This window comes from Chenopodium quinoa, unplaced genomic scaffold, assembly GCF_001683475.1.
Source record: "Chenopodium quinoa cultivar QQ74 unplaced genomic scaffold, ASM168347v1, whole genome shotgun sequence".
Lineage (NCBI taxonomy): Eukaryota > Viridiplantae > Streptophyta > Magnoliopsida > Caryophyllales > Amaranthaceae > Chenopodium > Chenopodium quinoa.
In genome coordinates this window covers 627649-648308 of record NW_018743510.1, presented here as the reverse complement: position 1 = coordinate 648308, position 20660 = coordinate 627649, and the positions used below count along the sequence as shown (strand labels likewise).

Here is a 20660-nt window from a genome sequence, read left to right as displayed (position 1 = left end):
GCATGTAAGGTTGTTCCTTGGGACAGAATTAAGATCCATAATGTATGTGTTCCCTTTTCTAGTTCCTTCAAGAACAACCCACCCTGTTTTGTCTTTGATGATTTTGCATTTATCATAAGTAGAACTTACATAGTTTCCTTTATCACAAAATTGTGATATGCTCAGTAAATTGTGTATCAATCCCTCGACCAAAAGTACATTTTCAATTGAATGGGAACTGGACCTTCCTACTTTTCCTCTTGCCAAAACTTCACCCTTCTTGTTGTCTTCAAAGGTCACAGTTCCTCCTAGATAAGCCTCAAGTGAGAGGAATTTTGATTTGCCTTCTGTCATATGCTTTGAACAATCGTTGTCGAAGTACCACATGTTTTTCCCCCTCACTAAGACCTGCAAAAGAACTATTGATTAGTTTCAGGAACCCGGGTTTCCTTGGGTTCCTTGGACGCTAAAGCAATATCAGATTTTCTAACCCAAACTTGGCTAACATTCTTAGTAATAGATTCTTCCTTCTTTTTACAAGTATTAACTAGGCGACCAGTTTTTCCATAGAGGGAACACACTTTATAACTAGGCAAATCAACATACTTTTTTCTATTTGCCTTTATGATTAGTTTGAATGTATCCTAATCCTTTAGTTCTCTTGGTTTGAGCATTTTCAATCCATTTAGGAATACCAAGCTGACTAGTGCTTCTTTCTTTTCTGATAGCAAGTTCCTTTTCCAAATTTGCCTTTTCAATTCTTAACTCATCAAGATTCTTTTTCAGTTTTCCGAAATCTTCATTAAATTTGGGCAAGGATTCAGAAGAGGAAACTGACGATTTCAAATTTGCGCTAGCAATGCAAGCTTGTATTGAGTCAGTTCCACATTAACCAAATCTGCCTTGAACATCAGTGTGTTGGTTTTCAAGCCAAGTATTGTGTTCCTTGCATACTTTGAGAGCTTTTTCACATTCATTCAAACAAATTATATCAGTTCTCTAATCATCTTTCATATCTAAAAGAAAATCAACGAGTACTTCTTTAGAGAGAGTTCTAAGTTGTTTAGGTTCAAGGAATACCTCTTTAGCAAGCTCATCATCATATGCCTTTTCATCTCGTTTAGCCATCAAACATAGATTGGTTTTTCTTCTTCAGGTTGTTCCTCTTCATCTTCACTGTCAGAATCAGACAGGGTAAAGTCGTATCTCCTAATCAAAAGTAATTCCTAAATTCCTCTAATTAATATAGATAGGGAAGTAGGGTCGAATCCACAGGGAAACAATGTTCTTCTATTCCTAATTAATTATTATAACCTAAATTGTCAGAGAACAAGGATGAATTGTGAGAATTATACTAAGACAATAATTAAATCTGAGGGCATAATCAATAATAAAAAGGTCTAACGTCACAGGTTCACCAATAATTAATACTCTGGGATAAAATATAACAATCAACAATTAACATTGCAAACATAACATGATTAACAGACTTTCGCAATTTATTAATCAACATAGATCTAAGAGGCTCTCGCAATTTACTAGACCTAAGTTCCTATTGAAAATAGCCTTTAATATCAAATTAACATCTGCTCGATTCATCAACTCAATATTGCTATACTTTTACAATCAAATCACATCTGCTCGATTCATAATCTAATTGTAAAGAATTAAAACACTTCAATAAGAAATTAACATGCAACATCAATAATCAACTTTAGTAATTTATCCCTTTATATTAAATATGGATTCCCAGGAACCCTAGAATTAAACTACTCGTGTATAATTAAAATTAAACTAATCAAAATAATTAAATTAAACATGATTAAAGCAATAATAATAAAACTAATAACAAAGCAAATACTAAAAAAAAAAAAAATAATAATAATAATAATAATAAAACTACTGTAAAGACAATATATTAAAACTAAAGTAAAAACAAAACTAATAAAAAGAACAAAACTTAACTATAATTTACGTAAAACTAAACTAAAAGAAAGTTAACAAAAAAAGTAAAGCTAAAGCTACACCCCTAAACCTATGTAACAACCCTCCTTTTATAAAGAAAGGAAAAGGAGTTTGATTCCAAGTCAACTCCTAATCCCACTAAAAGTACTACTCCCCTAAACAATGAAAACCAACCAATCAAAACCCAAATCAGTAGCCCATAGCAGCAGGCCTAAGGAGAAAAGTCGCCCAACAGAACTCGTGGCCTCCTTCTCCAGATCGGGCCTTGCCCGATCGGGCCCGGTCAGCTGAGTGGAGAGATGGGCCTTGACAGCTTCTTTTGCCTGGGCCCAAATCTTCTTTCATTCTCACTTGATCCGCAACACTTGTTTGGTCTGTGATAATAACATTAAAATTTTGAATCTCTTTACTTAATCGAGCCTTAATCACCAAACCAAATTCTTTCAACTCAGTCTTGGGCTTCAAATATAGTCATAAAATATGATAAAACTCCAATATCTTCGTAATGGCTCAATAAGCTCGGGAAATTGTCATAAATCTACAAATTCCTACGAAATAATACCAACTCTACAAAAACACTAGAAAATGCATATTTGTAATAAAAATAGCTCCGTAGAGCTCAAATAAGCACAAATATGACCGTGGGATGGGAAATAAAATATATATATAATAGACTCATTAGAATCTACCCAAGCAGCTATCATGGCTTTCCTGATATCAGTTTTGGAGAATGGAGTCTTGTTGCCCTTGCTTTGTTCCTTAGTTTTCCCTTTTCCTTTCTCTATATCCCAAAGTGGACACTCTTGAATAAAGTGATCTTGAGATCCACATTTATGACTTCCAGAGTCAGCTTTCGATGTAGAGGTCCTTTTGGTGAAGTTCCTTATTCAATTATTTCGGTTGAACATCCTTTTGAACCTTCTCACCAACATGGCAGCTTCTTCTTCATCTACCTCTGAATCCTCTTGTTATTCGGCTTTGAGAGCCAAACCTTTTCCTCTGTTCCCTTCACTGTTGCTAGTTCCCAAATGTAACTCATATGTCATGAAAGAACCAGCAAGTTGCTCAATGTTGAACTTAGTGAAGTCTTTAGTTTCTTGTAAGCCCGTCACCTTGGCTCTCCATCTCTTGTCTTAAGGAAGGCTTCTCAAAATTTTCCTAACCTGCTCATCAATAGGGATTTTCTTTCCAAGAGAAACTAACTCGTAAATAATGTTAGTAAATCTAGTCAACATTTCCTGGATAGTTTCTTTTGGCTGCATTTCGAACGTTCATACTTAGACATAAGCAGATCAATTTTAGAATGTTTTACTTCAATAGTTCCTTCGTGAGCAACTTGAAGCAAATCCCAAATTTCTTTAGCGTTCTTGCAACCCATAACATGATTGTGTTCATGGGGTCCAAGACCAAAGTGAAGCAGTTTAACAAGTGCATTAATTTCTATTTTATCAAAGTCCTACTCTTTTTCAAATTCAGACTTGGGTTTAGGAACTACCTCATTTTCAGCATTTGTTTTGGTTGAAATCACTAACTTCAAAAACCCACCAAATTTGGTAATTCTCGGCTTTGATAAAAATCTCCATTCTGTTCTTCCAATAGGTGTAGAAGTTTCCATTGAACATAGGTGGCCGTTGTGTAGAGCAACCTTCTTCCAGCTTCTCGTGATTGTTCATCTTGATTCCAGGAACTTAACTCGTCGAGGTTTCCTGATTTCTTCGAGGAACTTAGCTTTGATACCAATTGTTGACTCGAATGAACAATACAAGAGGGGGGTGAATTGTATTGTAGAGGAAATAGGGTAATTTTTGCGGAATTTATAAAATAAAACATAAAGAAACTTAAAGTGTAAAGAGAGTTTTTACGTGGAAAACTTCTTGGCCATAATCAAGAAGAAAAACCACGATCACAAGGGATTTTAAAACTCAACTCTTAATTATAAAAGGTCAAACAACCTATTACAATCTAAGACTACAACTCAAGTTCCTTAACAAACTCGAGTTCCCCTTTCAACTGATCCCTCAACCAGTTGATCTCTCAAACTCTCTCTTTCTCCTTGCTTCACTCAAAGCAATAAATACTTTAGAGTTCGCTCAAACTCTTACCCAATAAAACTCAAGATTAAACTTTAATATTAAGCACAAAGACACTCAAGGACTCAAGTGAATTTCGACTCTTTAAAACATGAATGATTGCGATGCTCAAGTGTGGTTTTTAACAGAAAAACCAAGTCTATTTATAAAGGAGTAAGGTAGTTGATTTGCTCGTTACTTTTGCCCCACTTAGCCACAACTTCTTGATTTGTAGGAGCATGCAGTTAGAGGTAACTTGGGCAACAAGCAAAACCAACTTCCCTATTTTTACTAAAGAACAATTTCCACTTCCCCACTCCTCTTAACAACCTTTGACGAAGTAAACACACGTTTAAAGAGATTTTTCCAAAATAGATTTTCCGACAGATAAGTTAACAAATAAACCAATCTTTAATTTAAAAAGATATAAAATATTCCATCCAATTAAAATATGGAAAATAAAATCTTATCATATTAAATAAAATCCACTTGACTCCTAAATAAAATCAATGTGCTTAACATATACATAAGAAGCCTAAGATAAGCACAATATAAATTAGACTCCTTGAACACTCTTGAAACTTCGACTCTGAAGCCTCAGTTCCTCCCTTAAGGAACTCGACCTCTGATAGTCTTCATTATTACTTTCCTTAACTCCATGAGCTGCCTTCAAACATTGCTACATGCTTTCTCCTACTCTGGATTGTCATAGCACATAACTTAATTCTACAAAGAACCTGTTATTCATACAACTTAAATACATAGTTAAGTCCTTATGAGTTTGCTTAAGTTCCAACAAGTCATCATCAAAACTTAGGGTTAACAGCAAATAACTGTAATTTCAATTCAAACCGTCAAGATTAAGCGATGAAGATAAACTTTTGTTTATTTGATTCTCTTTGTAGCAAAGGAGTTGGTAAGGTATCTTTGGATAATTTAACAAACTTTCTATTTGATTTTTTCCTTCTTTATCACTTACGAGAAGCATGAAGAACTCTTAAAGGCGGAGGAGTACGTTAAAATGGGAGTTGTTGAAATTTATCTCTCTATATCAACTCCCGAGGAATAGATTTTAAAAGAGAGGTCTTTTAGCCAACCAAAAAACAAGTACAAGTATACAAAATTAGTGCATTTTTAGCATGGGAGGCCTATAATAATGGATTAACACCTAACAGTGGCCTTAAACAGTTATGCTCCAACCAACGTGCTCCATGTGTTCTTTTGATTAAATTAATCTATATAATCATTTTTGCCTCCATCACTTTATCTTTTGACTTTGTGCATTTGACATGCTTAATTGTCTTTTTACATTAATTACAATGATAACGAAACCCAAATATATCTAATAACAAGGTTTATTATGGCTTCAGTTTTCACGTTGTATACAAGCTAATCATATGAAAACTAAATCAATCGTTTATATATAGGCGCAATTAAGAGCTATCTTAATGATTTGTTATTGAATACAACCATGTGTTTGGTCAATGGTAGCAAGAAAATAATATAATAATTGATTCTCTTATAATACGTGTCTGGTTAATTTTGAAATGACAAATCTTTTATCAAAGTTACAATACTAGGCCGCCTAGTAGTGCCAATGAATCCATGGTATAAACGGCTAAACTACTATACTAGAGTAGTTGTGTATGTTGTGAAGAGGTGTTAAAAGTACACCCAATTCGACCCGATAAGAAACCAATGCGAAATTAATCTGATTTAAATTTCGACTCGCATAGATACAATAAGTTAATATGACTCAACTTTAAAAATTGATCCGATCCGATCTCATCGAACCCAATCTGAATATCCAAATTATTAATTAACACCTCTAATGTTGTGTACCGACTTTGTGTGCTCTTTTGTATTGGTTAAAATTCGAGGACCATCAAGGTATACTATAGATCATTGATGTGGCAACACCATTTAGTTTAAATCAAATAAGAGAAAAACAATTATCAGACTTGTATAAACACCCCCCTCCCCCCAACCCACCTCCTAAAAAAATAAAAATAAAAATAAAATAAAAAAGAAAAATAAAAAATCAATAACTTCATTAAATTATAAAAACAAGATAATAATGAACGGTTGTGACAGATATAAGAAAGATTAACAAAAAAGAACAAAAGATACACATATTTACAAGCAACATGAAGTATTATATAGATCACTAAAATAGAAGGTTATTGCTAACAAGCGTCCCGGAGCGTTAGATAAGGGATTAATATATTACTTAAAATAGTATTAAGTTCGGAATGCATGACAAATCACGCGTTGATCGGTGTAAATAATGTTAGTTTTACTATAATATTTCCACATTTAGTTCTCTTATCTAACGCCCCGGGGGTGCTTGTTAGCTTTTGCCAAAATAGAATAAGCCTAAATGAAAACACATAACCCATTTACTCTATTGTCTCAAGATCGAATCGCAATTGGTAAGAGGCGAACCTGTGACCTCAAAGTCATATGGTGAAACTCTTACCAAATACTATTTGTTTACTTCTACGCACATAATTGATGATAAGTAAAAGAAATATTAGAGACAGAACTGCAAATCCGTCTTTACCTAATTCGTCTCTAAATTACGGAGTACTATTTTACATAATTTAGAGACAAAATTAAAAAATTTGTCTCTAAATTAGGGACGGAATCAAGAATTCGTCTCTAAATTAGAGACGGAATTGAAATCCTTCTCTAGTTTAGAATGGATTTTAATTCTGCCCCTAAATTAGAGACGGATCGACTTTAATTCCATCCCTAAATTAGAGACATATTTTCAAAATTCGTCTCTAATTTAGATACGGATATTTAATTTCGTTGCTAATTTAGAGACAGATTTTTAATTCCATCTCTAAATTATTTTAGAGATGGATTATGTAATTTCCGTTTCTATATTAGAAACGGATTGAATTTCCGTCTCTAGTATTCCGTTTCTATATGCACAATTTTTTTTATAGTGTATTCATATATTAACATCGACTATGGTTTTTTTATTAACATAATTACACCCTATTTATTGTAAAATATGTTGTTAGATAAGTATTGATATAAATAAAGTTTCATAACATTATTTTTCTCTAATTTTCATTAATATTTACTTATATAAAATAAGGTCAAACTAGTGTATCGGCGTGTATACGTGCAAAGTTTGAGTGTGTCAATTATTAGTACATTTGATCTAATCAGATCTGATTAGAAAAATTTAGATTATACCACACCATACCCTATTTTAAGCAGACCAGAATACCTTATTTTATGTGTAGAGAACAAGTTCTAGGTCAAGCCAGAATCTTGATCTATAATTTTAATAAAAATTTACAAAATTGGAATGACATTCATTCTAGTAAGGGTTTCATGAAAGTGACATTGGTGACTTGGTGCATATTAATATTAGTGAGGCTAAGAAATCAAAGTCTATAACATTTTAATATTACCATTTTTTATTTTTTTATTTTTTTTGGGTGTTAAAAGAGCCAAGAACAAGTGATGAGTCGGTCTTGATCTCTTAAAACCGGAAGGATAGCTCTTACCACTTGAGCTATCCTAATTGTACTTACAATTATTTATCATTAAAATGAAAAGTTAGCTGAATCACTAATCCATTTGGATTATAGAATCATACCCAGCTGTTAGAAAGCTCTCTAATAACAGCTAAAAATATACTATACTAAACAGTATTGGTTTTCTTTGATAACAATCAGACATTGCATATCCTACCAGTTTCTCAATACAAACGGTCACAGATTAATTACGCTTAAATTAATCTCAATTCTCAATCATAGTAAAAAAAAAAATTAGCTTTCAACAGATCTTTGACAGATTTCATACTAAATGGGTATATTCTTAGAAGATTATAAAGGAACACTAAACATTAATAATAATCTCACCGTTTCACAAATGATGTAATTTGAGATCTTTTGACTGTTAAAAATGAGACGAAATCCTCTAAATTTCTCTCAATTCATAAAAATAAATAGTCATATACCATATGGGGTATAATATGATTCGTCTTGGTGAATAAATTATTAATACAAGTATCTAACTTTTATAATTTTTGCTAGTGTGAGATCAGATTCAAAAAATTTTGCAATTAAAAATTTGCATTGATTTACGTAAACAAGAACATCATTATGAAACGGAGAGAGTGCCAATTATCGTGTGGTATTGTCATCAATTTCAAACTAATACATTTTAGGAAATGTGTTTCATGTTGTATAGTTATATGCAACCTTAAGACAACACCTTTTTATATACACTCAGGTGTATATGGATGATTGTATGTTGCTATTGGAATAATTTGTTATGTCAAATTGAATCAAGCAAGTAGAGATTGTTCAATTTAATGGACGTGTTTAGACTCCTTTGGCCAAATATGTACTCTCATCCTCGAGTCTAATTTGGTATAATTGCTACAAGTCAATATATGAGAAATGTTATACAAGAAGGTGTTGTTGCTACTTGCTAGTTGGATATTTGTGATTTGCATACTCTCACTTGAGATGTGTTAGGATTGATGGAGTATATTATGTAATTAACATTTACTTAGTTATATGTATATTTTGGGCTTAGGCCTTAATTACTTGGATATGAACTTGTGTATATATACCTACTAATGGATGGAATGTCCAAAAAAAAAAAAAAAAAGAAAAAAAAAAGAGAGATATTTCAAAACTTTAACCACATACTTTCAAATGAATCAACTCTTTAAAAAGTGAGCTAATGAATATCAGACAATCTTAGCGATAGACATGTCAAACAATCCAATTACCAAATGTGTTTTATTGCTTTATGTGTATAATTTGGTCATATAAAAGAGATTACTTTCATTAAGAATCAGTCATAATGTTTCCTCAAAAAAAAAAAAAAAAATCAGTCATAATGCGTTGGCCGTGAATTTATTTTTTTTTAAATTTAGGTTAGTATGAACCAGAAACCTTTTTTCGCACATTGGGTTCTATGGTGTAGTGGTTAGCACTCTGGACTTTGAATCCAGCGACCTGGGTTCGACTCCCGGTAGGACCTCTTTTTATGTTTTTGTTTAATGCCTGACAGTTTAGTTTTATGTTATTTTCCATTGTTTTCATATTTCTACTTTGTTGATTAGTTTGTCTGACTTAATTTTTTTGATTGCACGAAGTAAATCTTTTTTTTGGGCACATGAACCTCTGTGAACCAATTTCATGTCTCGTTAGGACAAAAGCAATTTGCCAATTACAATTAATAAAAGTATTCTTTTTGCAGGTTAAAATCATCAAAGTTTATTTTAACAAATGACAATCAAAAAGTTCACCAAATATTGTAAACTACAATCAAAATCCGATTTTCGGCTACTTTTACTGGGATATGATGTCACTAATCATTTATTGATATAATAAATAATCCCTAGCCAGCACTAGTTTGGAATCATTTATTGATACATTGACGTCATATTCCGGTGAAAGTGGCCGAAAATCGGATTTTAATTGTAGTTTAAATGTTCGGTGACTTTTTTGGTGGTAATTTTCAAAAATAAACTTTGATGGTTGTAACAATGTAACCCACAAAATGAGAATTTTAACCGGTTGTAATTTGCAAATTTTCTTTGGTTTAGAGATAACTCATTTGGCTCGCACCAATCCTAATTGTTCAAACTCTTGCTCAATTCCGACTGTCGAGCCCGAAATTTCTATTTTGCTAACTTACAGATTTACAATACTCTTTTGTTCACTTGTCTTTTATTTTCTTTCTTTCTTTTTATTTATTTATTTATTTTTATTTTTTTTAAACCAAGCCGCAAATTTCATTAAAAAAGATCAATCTCCGCCAAAGTTATTAGACTTTGAGGGAAAGGGCCAAAAGATACAAGCTCAGCACTCCCCTAGCATCCCATCTTGCAACATTATGTGCTATACTATTACCCGCACACTTGACATGAGAAATCTAAAACGAACTAAAACAAGAAGAAAGCTTAACTATATCATCGTACAGCATAAAAACAGGAGAAAAACCTTTTGCCTTGCTCTTAACAGCTGGCACTACAGTCACAGCATCACACTCAAGATGAACACGTTCAAAACCCAGTCTTCTAGCCACAAGCAATCCGAATCTGCAGGCTGTAGCCTCTGCAGTACCCACATCCCACCCAGCCCCTTCCTGACGCACAATAGCAACAATCACAGCTCCTTGCTCATTCCTAATCACAGACCCCATACCAGTTTTTTGCACCCAAGTGAGCATCACAATTAATTTTTACAGAACTCTAACTTGGCAGCTCCATGAACTAGCTGATTGCCCCCCTGATTGCCTAGTTCTGCACACAAATTTCCCCACATACTCGTTGCACTCACGCACCATATTCACCCCCCCTTGCAACCTCAACCGCATTGAAAGAGCCTTGCTCAAAGATAGTCGTATTCCTGCAGTGCCACGATGCCCAAGCAAGAGCAGCCATGATAACTAGCTCATCTTCAGAGGGCTTGCCCCAATTGATCTTCATGGTCAACATATTTTGTCAATCTAGTGCTTACTCATACTAGCCAACTCATACTTGTGCTTCGTCAGCCGCTTAGTAACCAAGAATGCAAGCCTAAATCCTAACTCCGTTTATTGGTAACAATAGTAGTGTTCAAGCTGCTTCCTCCATTGAAGCTAGCTACCACACCACCATCTTCATCATGTCTAATTTTCATCCAATAAATCATCCACCGACACCACCATCTTCGGCGGCTTCGCTGCCGAATTAAACGAAAATCCTAGGAATCAAAGGTGAAATTAAGGGCTTGGTCAACCCCAAAGGGTAAGGGTCACCATTTTACCTTGAAATTAATAACCTAAGAAGCTTTGTCAAGAAGCTCTTGGACATAATTCTTGCCGACGTTGGCGGATGAGAGATTGATTTAAGTACAGACACCACCACCACCCTTTGCCGGAGTCATAGCTAGTTACGCCCAGCATTGATTTCAGTTTCATTGTCACCGCTACACCCTCCAGCGCCAGAGCTACTACACACCCGCCATTGTTGAGACTTTGAGAGAGGAGAGAGAAAGAGTGTGGGGATTTGGGGCTTTGACCCTAACTTTGTTGTTAACGCCATCAAACCTTGACTAACACAATATTGCATAGCTGGCAATATGAACACGTCAATACATGTGCAATGATATTACTATTCTTGACTTGATGAATGAAAAGACACCATCACCCCTGTGATTGACAAATTATGTTGATCACGAAGATCAACCAGTATTTTCCCATCTTTAGACACCTTTTTCGAAAGCCATAATAAGCGCTCCAAAAAACTCGATGAAGGAGCTAGCTGAATTTGGACCGTAAATGAGCTAGCAGCCCAAATCTCTTTAGCTGTGGTGCACTTGAAGGTAGCATGGATGATTGATTCCCCCGAGGCGCCACAGATGGAGCAAGCTTTGTCTGTGACAATGTGGCGGTACATTAAGCGCTCCTTAACTGCGAGGAAGCCTTTACAAGCCCTACAAAGGAAGTGCTTGAGCTTAGGAGGGCACATAAGAGACCAAATTAGCTTCCACACCTCATTCATATCTGCAGTAGTTGCTGACTTCTAAGCCTTCTTGCATAGCCAATAACCCGACTTCACATTATATACGCCATCCTTTGAAGGCCACCAAAACGTTTTATCCGGTGGGCGATTAGGAGATAGTGGATGGTGAGAGTTAAGGGTGAGGAACACATCAGGGTACCTTGAATCGAAACCGGAACCTGTTAGAAATCGCAGGTTCCGGAACTGGAACCTGTACAAGAGGTTCCGGTTCCGGGTAGTAAAATGGAGAAACTGTTGTAATAGGTTCTCGATTTTTTTGGAACCGGAATCTGTAGGGTACACTGTAACTTAATAACGGTATTATTTCAACCCAAATTATATATCAGTTTAAGTCCAATTTTTTATAAATAATAGTTATAAATATATGTATTAAATTTGGTAAATAACTATTTTTGGTTTAATGTATTTGCAAGTTGTAAGAGTCGTAAATATATGACCTTCCAATTTTTTTGAAATAACTTTGCAAAGAAAGTACGAAATATATTGAAAGACAGGGTACTCTGAATCGGGGTCGAAACCTGCAAGTTTCGGTTCCGATTCCCACTTTCTAGAAACCTGTTCAACAGGTTCTGATTCTCATTTTAAGGAACTTGCTGCAACATGTCCCAATTCCGATTCCAGGAATTTTAATAGGGTACCCTATTGTTGTTAATGATGTAAGGAATTTTAATAGGGTACCTTAGTTAAGGATCACAGCCTTACCTGCTGCATTGAAATTGTTGGTAATGATGTCAATATCCCACGAATTATTGTTGTGGTCAATTAAGTCACAGACCCGCAACTCCATATTACTTGTAGCCAATGGGTCGGTACAAACGACGAAGTGTCTTATTATCTCGAAATATTGGCTTTTCAGAATTTTATCAGAGTAATATTACGTGGTTAAAGATATTATTTGTGTTAAAATAACTAAATAAGTGCATCTTATAACTAAATTTGAGCTTATAGCCACAACTCACAAGAGTCACAACCATATTAGGCCAAGTTTGAGTAGCTGACAAGCTATCTGGGTCAAGACCGAACAGCTAATATCAAACTGCTCCACCCATAGGAATGGTGTCCATTGCAAAACCAATATCGAGCTCTAACCAAAAACACCACAATATTCGACTTCTCAAGAAGCAAGGTAAGTCATGACTGAAGCAAAACAAAATGAGAGTTAAACCCCACGCGTATCAACTGCAAATGGCAAAAGAATTAAGTTATATCACTTATTCAACATTAGAACGAAGGCAAAAAAAGATTGGCAGCCAAGGATTTCCTTTGTTTAATTTACAGAAGAGTTTAACTCCTCAAAAACATTGTTCATTGAGTAAAACATAAATGCTAGACGATATTACGCATGTGCAAAAAGACTTTCATAGATAAATTATTGTGGCGTAAGTTCGTGTTTTCTTGCATCAAATGTATAGGCAATGCACAGTTGCAACAGTAAAACCCCGACAGGGAAGTTTAATTTAAAGGAGACCATAAAAGTGAGACAGCAATCATCAATGAGCAATTTATCGAGATTTCTTGCCTATTCTACTGCATAGATTGAAAGCGCTTCATAATTATCATGCTCATCTCAACATATCGTTGAGCACAATTCTGAAGGCAGGCTGCTTCACTGTTACTGAACTTGCTTCCGGGTGCACTGGTAATGCATTTATCCCAGCAAGCACTTGTCATTTTCGATACCATCTCATTGACCATGGCTCTCTGCTTCTCTTGCTGCAAATAAAACAAAACCAACGGAAAAAAAATCAGCACTGCAAAATCATACAGCAAAGTAATTTATTAAAGAAAGTGTATTCCAGAGTATGCATTTGTTTTTCAGTAAATACCAAGGGCTTGCAAATACTGAACATTCTATAGACATTGATGCACAGATAAAGGTTGAACAAAAATAAACAAAAACCATGTACAAAAACAAGCCCATGCAGGAAAATGCTAACAAATAAAGACAGAATTTTTACTATGTATGATGGGCATAATAAGCTAAGTGTGACTGTGTGAGCTTCCCATATTCAGCAATGGGAGCACTACTGCTAAAACTACACAAAAACAAATTTGAGCCTTTTGAGAGTAAATTGGTTATCTACTATTCTAGCCCCCACTTCTGCAAGGTTATGGGGACCTGGTCTACCTTCGCAAAACTAGAAAGTATTTCTCTTCGAGTTATCTAAATTCATGCATGGATAGCACCAAAAAAAAAAAATAAAAAAGGATTATCTAGATCGAAGAATTAACCAGATTAATTAGCATGACTCAATAGTGAGCACCTCAGCTGTGATGACACCACATAATCAGCTTGTGTATATGGCAGTGAGATGCATACTGTTACACATGCCAAAACTTTTATCAATGCCCTTCCTTTAAGAAACTTTCAGATTACCACAAGAAACTTAATAAATAAAGTCTCAGAAATTTTATCATCAATAGCCAGTTAGCAACACAATTACTCCGTATCTAATGAAGGAAGTGGAATGCACATATTGCACAAGAGTAATTATCAAGAATGACTGGCTTCTTAAAATTTCAACCAACATAACTTAATTTGAAAATAACATCAATCACAACTAAACATGAATAATTATTAGGCAGCTCTTAAGAAAGTCAACAAAATTTTACATCATTTTATGTCCAATATAACCAACACCCAGACCATGGAGTCAAACTTCCACATAAACCAAATATACATGATTTAGTAACAAAGAATACAACCTTGATTTATTTTTTTCTCCTATCATTTCAAGGATTACCTTCCAATAGAAAATACCCCCTACACCCCACCCCTTTAAAAACTTAACAGTACAAAGCAAAGGCTACATAAAGTATCATACAGACACTTGCATTACAACAGGACAATACATATCACATTAAAGATTAAACAGAATTCTCCTGAATACTTCATCATGTTTATCATCTCAGTGGCTCAAGAAATGGAGAACAGAAGGAGAGTGCTCCAAAATGACCGAACAGTGGTGGATTAGGTACACTATTAATCTTAGTCACTGAGCTGACAAGAATTAAAAAAAAAACTGAAAATAGGTAGCTTTTCTATACTTAAGTTCCAAAACTAACATCAAACTCACTTTTAAGCAACACTGGTAATTAAGCTACATAATTCGTTCCTCAAAAATATAGTACCATCACCATAATTCTTTGCAAATGCCTAAATAAGAAACCCCATTCCCAGGTAAGATCATCAACACACCAACCAGCCCTTAAGACCAATGAAACTAACACAAGCAAAGAGAGATAGAGAAATCACTTCAACTGTTCAAAAATCAAGAACGCAATACAAACATATTTGGTTCTTAGCAAGGGTAAATTTGCATAGGAGGGAAGTGATAATTTTGGATCAGAATATCAGACCTCAATGTTAGTGAAAAGAGGAGAAAATTTACACCAGAATTTTTTAGATATTGCGGTAAAAAGATTAATTTTGGGGAATTGCATTAGAAATCAGAGAAGTTTGAAAGAACTTCATGTAAGTTCAAAATAATGAAAATGAACTGAACAGAACGCACCCTTAAGTGGAAATATATAGAGAAAATTGGAACTCAAAAAAAGAAGAGGAGAGTTACAGACAAAAACAGAGTACAAGGAATATCATTTGCCACAAATTCAGCAGCTAATTTCTACAAATAAGCATATAATATTCTTTCCACTCTTTAGTACGGAGTACTATACCCCACTCTTCCAATCAAAAAGCATCTTTAAGTTACCATTTAATTATATCAGTCTACTAGATGAATTATTTGAAGATACAGAAACTTACTCTAACACAGTAGCACATATGAAGTAAACAATTTTTCCTTTAAATACCAAAAAAGATGCTTCAAACAATCCTAATTCTCCATCTTATTGGTAGTTGGTACGATTAAAAGCACATAACAATATACACAATACTTGTATTACATTTAAGTAGTTAAACATTCATATTTCACTGTAAATTAGAAATTCCTCCCTCCGAAAGTAATAATTGTTGTCGCGTGATCCACCTCTTATATTCAAGGACTAAGTTGCACCTTTCCCATAATCTCCTCACTACACAATATTAGTACCAATATCTCAAGAAAAGCTTACAACAAAGCATCATGGTGTGACTATTTTAGATCCCAAAGAGCTTTATATTTATGGGTTGTTTCTCAACAATCGTACTTACTTTCAAACACTTCTATTACAACACTATGGCAATGCCAGTATTCCACCACATTCCGGCCGACTAAACAAGTTTTCATAGCATATCGTAATGGCATTAAATTTTTGCTTATATTTGATCAATTTTACACACAAAAAAATCGACGAATATAGGTATGCAATTCAACCAGTCCTAAAAACAAAATAAAATACATTTAGCTGACAATTATTGAGATTTTCTCAATACAATTCGCGCACTTCGAAAAAATTACTCCGTAACACTTATTTCACAACTTAATCAATAATTAGGATATATTCTATTACATAAAAATAACAAAAATTCAAAAAACCCTACCATATCATCAATTCATCATATATAAACAATCCCAAAATTACACCGAATTACTCAATAATAGCCGAACAATAGCAAAAACCCCCAAACATTCGGCGATATTCTTATGATTTCAGTTTTATCTCAATCAAAGTTTCACATCATCAAAAAAATGTGTACACAAAATATTCAAAATATGAAGGAGAGGATAAGATACGTCGACGAACCTCGAGAAGATTCTGCAATTCAGGGGAGTTGAAAGACATGGTAGCCGATTGAAGTTGATGTTGAGGTTATTCTCTCTCTAAAACCTTTGTAAGTTTTCTAAAACCCTAGCAAACAGAAAGAAAAATGAATGTTGAAGCAAATTGGCAATTTTTTTTGGTTTGGCCGAACGTATAGTAAGGGGGGTTACTGGGCTTTTTAGTTTGGAGGGTCGTTCACAGGTTAGTATTGGTTGGACTCGCGCCTAACCAGAGCTGGACCGGTTGTTCACCCCAAATTATTAGCTAGACTGGGTCTAGCCATAGTCCGAGCAATTACTATTAGCTGCTATCGATATCTTATGAAGAGAGGGAAGGAAGGACAGGTGGTGTTGGGAAGGAGTTGGAGGATTTTAGAGAAGTAGTGGAAGCATGTGATTTGCATGATTTGGAGTTCCACAATGATTAGGGACAGAGCCAGATTTTTTGTATTAGGGGGCCAAACTTAATATATGTACTAATATCTCATACATATATAAATAAATATAACATTAAAATGTCTTCTTTCAAAAAAAAAATATTGAAATGTCAAAAAATAGGGTGAGAAAGTATTATTTTTAAAAAAAAATTCGAAATATATAGAAAAGGGAATTAATGCCTAAAGTTGTATTATAACCTTATTATACAAAATAGTAAACTATGTAGTGTTGCAAAATAATAAAAGCTTCAAAAGATTGTAAGGAGCAAGGTTTTAACTTGAGACCTCCAAAATAGATCTCTTTAACACTATTACCAACTAAGTTATGATACACTTTAACATAATCATTTGCAAAATCTAATAAATAACCATAACCAAGGGGGGAGGCCATGGCTCACGCTCCCCTGGTTCCGCCACGGACGGTGATTGGTATACTTGGGAACGAGGCAAAACGCCTTCAACCCAGGTGCGTGAAAGATCTAAATAATTCTTGGGTTTGGATTCTAGGTGCACTTGGAGGCCACTGTAAAACATCTTATGAGATTTAAACTGGATCATGCATCGATAATTCTTTCTACCTAGCCGGCTCAAGCGAAAAAGAAGAAGAAAAGAAAGGGCTTTAAATTTGAAACTTGTTGGCATTTGGAGGAAGGATATAAGGAGGTGATCAAATCTGCATGGAGGGATTCGGAAGGTGGAAGTGTGGTTGAGAGAGTCGGAGATCAAATCTACATGGAGGGATTCGGAAGGTGTTTAGTCTGGTGGTTGAAAGATATTTTTTGTAAAATCATTCCTCAGAACCAAAGTGCTTTTGTTCCGAGAAGACTAATCAATGATTATATCTTGATATAGCCATGGAACATTTTCATATGATGAAGAAGAGATGCAAAGGGCGTAATGGTATGAAAAATGATAGAGAATTAGGAAAATATGCTATACTAAGATAAAAGATCTCAAATAAGTTGTGATGCGATTTACGGGAGTTGTAGAAACGCATTTTACCACCACAGATCTGTGGTTCTCAATGACGATTGGTTCCCGGGATAACACAGCTACCTTCCAACTTTGTGTCTCAAATGGAAGGGTGAAATTATTTCAAAAACTTCTCAGATATCTACATGAGGAATGATATTTTGTTTATTGTGTTTAGGGTTTCAGAATACTCCGTCTTTTGTATATGTCAGCAATGAATAGGCACAATGGGCATTTATAAGTTTTGAAGAAAAGTTCAAAAATCGCCAATTCCGTTGCCCTGAAACCTCACCTGGTGCCCCAGGCCGAGCTCGCCCACTTGGGGCATGAGCAGGGCGAGGAAAAGTAGCTCTTAAAGAAACGCAAGAAAAAGTGTCGAAGAGCTACTTTTCCTCGCCGTGCTTGTGCCCCAATTGGGTAGGAGCTAAAATAACACGGATTGTTGTATTGTAAGGTTGCTCGAGAATCCACCCAACTCCAAGGGCATACTTAAATGATATTCGCATTTTTGCCAATTTTCATGAGTGTTGTATTATGATCTTGTAAGCTGTAAAACTTGGGTTAATATTAGTAGGGCTGGGAATCCATGACCCGACTTGAAGTTAATGAGAGAAACTCGACCCCAACCCAACCCAAACCCGAATAACTCGAATTCGACTCGATTTGACCTAAATTTCATATTTTGTAATAATATTCAGTTTTACACTATTTTTGATAGTTTCTAAGCACAACTCGAAATCGACCCGAAATCTGACCCGAACCAGACCTACTGACCCGAATTGCCACCCCTAAATATTAGAGGTGATCAAAAAATTGGGTTGTGCTGGGCCTTAATATCATAACTCATGCCCAACCACCCAAAAGTGACAGGCGTATCGGGCCTAAGTAGGCTCATTGGACATTTATCAGGCCAGATTCGTGTCTTTAACTAAAAATGTATATTTAAGCTTATCCAAACCCACCAATTTTTTCTGTTAGATCGGGTCGGGTTAGCGGGCTGGGCTGTAGTTGATCATCTCTAGTTAATTAATATGGAAGATTCTTCTTTTTATCTTTTAGGAGAGTTTTGTTGGATTTTTTGTGGTTATATGACAATTCTGTTAAATTTGAGGTCTTATTCAATTTGGTTCTTAGCTATTAGATACCCAAATTCCATCTTTTTAAAACTAAATCATAGGCATTTATCATAAATTAATACTTTAGCAATGACGATAAAAAATAATGAGAACTACCATACCTATAATAATTACTTTCTTAAAAACATAAATAGATTATTTGTGCATAAATCTTTGTTATCAAAACCTAGGCATATGACTTTTGGTTAGAAAGAAAGTTGACATTGTTTTGTTATCTAGGTGCAAACAATCCTTATAATAGACATGGGTGAAGGGACACTACATTAAAGATATGTTACTCATGGCATAGTTAAACTATCATCAACTTGTTTTTGCTATGCTAAACCATTTCCATAAAATTTTTTTTTGCAAGTGATATGTGGTGCTGCTAATTTATGAATAGCTAGGTTAATCCCGTGCGTTGTATGTGTGTAATATATGATGGAATAGGCCTTGAATATGTGATCGAATAGGTACATGACCATGTAGTTCATGATACATGACCATGAAGTCTACACAACTACTTAGCGATTCACATGACCATGTGGTTGATGAATCATATTTATATAGGATGTATAAGAACATTTATAGTTGCTTTTAGGTCTTCAAGTCGTTTTTTAGGGTCACATATGCATAAATTGTCCATTTATTTAGATGCTTTCGATCGTAGTGTTTAGAGATGATTCGGATGATTGGATGAAGAGTCGATGGATTAAGTTCGTTGATTGAAAAGTTTATGTTTGTGGGTGTTGATTTTGAATTTTATGCATGAAATGAAGTGTCTTCGAAATTGAACTTGAGTTGAAAACAAAGCAAGACGTTGATGAATGAAGTGTCAAAAACAAACCTTTGTTCACTCTTTTAACTATAACTTGAGCTTTATACATCTTATTGAGGTGAATCAAGTGGGGTTGGAAACGAGACTTAAAGAGCTTATCAATGATAGGTCACATGCCCTCATGCACTTCCTAGAACTCGAGATACAATCCCTGAAAGACGACCAATTGAACTAGCGAACGACCAGAGCCCGCAAGTCGACGGAGCACGGGAGCAAGTCATTAAGGAGCTTCTTGTCAGCCCGTCGGTTGGCCAACAATTGCTTATTTGGGCGTGCACAACAGGTCTTCAATGGCCTCGTCTTCCCACCATCACAAGCACTTGTCGACTACACTTCGACTTGTCGCCTTTAATCGACCATTCATAATAACACTTATGTGGTTGCTACTTTTCATATTTTATTTCATAAAGTTTCATACTACCTCCATTTTTATTTAGTTGACATCTTTATTTTATATATCGCGCTTGCCAATGCACTATATTAACGAGTAATACTTTAATTCTCGACATTGTAAAATTATAAAAAGTGAATATTAATAAAATCTACAATGAGACGATTCAAACAAGATCTCACTTAACTATGTTTTATCATAGCTATAAGTCACAACACAAAGTAGTCAAAGTGTAGTTTCTGAATAGTGTAAAAGTCAAATGGTGTCAACTAAAAAAAACGGAGGTAGTATGTGGCTGGCCACACCGTGTGGTTGGGGTTACTTGGTTAGGGGTTACTCGGTTGGTCAGGTCAGGTATTATTTGGTCGGTTAAGGGTTATTCAATCAGGGGTTACTCGGTCAGTGTTTTTGTGTGTGTTAGCTGGTCACACGGTGTGGATAGCCACACAGAAAACGCACTTATTTTTTTTTTGTTAATCATTTTTAGATTAGAATTGGGTTTATTATTTTAATTCATTGAATTATTTTTATTCTATATTTTATTTATTTGTTACAAGAAATTATGGTTTCTTTATTAGATCAATTTTTAATTATTTATTTTATGATTGAGTAGTTTTATTTCTATTTTTAATTAAAATAAAA

The 20660-nt window shown here is 34.7% G+C and overlaps 1 protein-coding gene and 1 non-coding gene across 2 annotated transcripts; one reads left to right on the top strand and one right to left on the bottom strand.

The window, feature by feature from the left end:
* The first annotated feature begins 8960 nt into the window (after nucleotides 1-8960).
* Nucleotides 8961-9032, top strand: TRNAQ-UUG. Its single transcript has one exon. It is a non-coding gene; the product is annotated as a tRNA-Gln (tRNA).
* Nucleotides 9033-12759: 3727 nt separating this feature from the next.
* LOC110739660 (mitochondrial import inner membrane translocase subunit TIM8-like) lies at nucleotides 12760-16671 on the bottom strand. The gene is made up of 2 exons (XM_021920115.1): nucleotides 16249-16671; nucleotides 12760-13275 (listed from the first exon to the last, which is right to left on the bottom strand). The coding sequence occupies exons 1-2, from the start codon at nucleotides 16285-16287 to the stop codon at nucleotides 13087-13089; spliced, it is 228 nt and encodes a 75-aa protein (XP_021775807.1). The 5' UTR covers nucleotides 16288-16671; the 3' UTR covers nucleotides 12760-13086.
* Between the last annotated feature and the right edge of the window lie 3989 nt (nucleotides 16672-20660).

Bases quoted from the DNA above. Each gene is read 5' to 3' on its own strand.
- LOC110739660 (XM_021920115.1), bottom strand. From the start codon at position 16,287: ATGTCTTTCAACTCCCCTGAATTGCAGAATCTTCTCGAG. The intron at 13,276-16,248 runs GTTCGTCGACGT...TTTTATTTGCAG, and splicing joins AATTGCAGAATCTTCTCGAG to CAAGAGAAGCAGAGAGCCAT.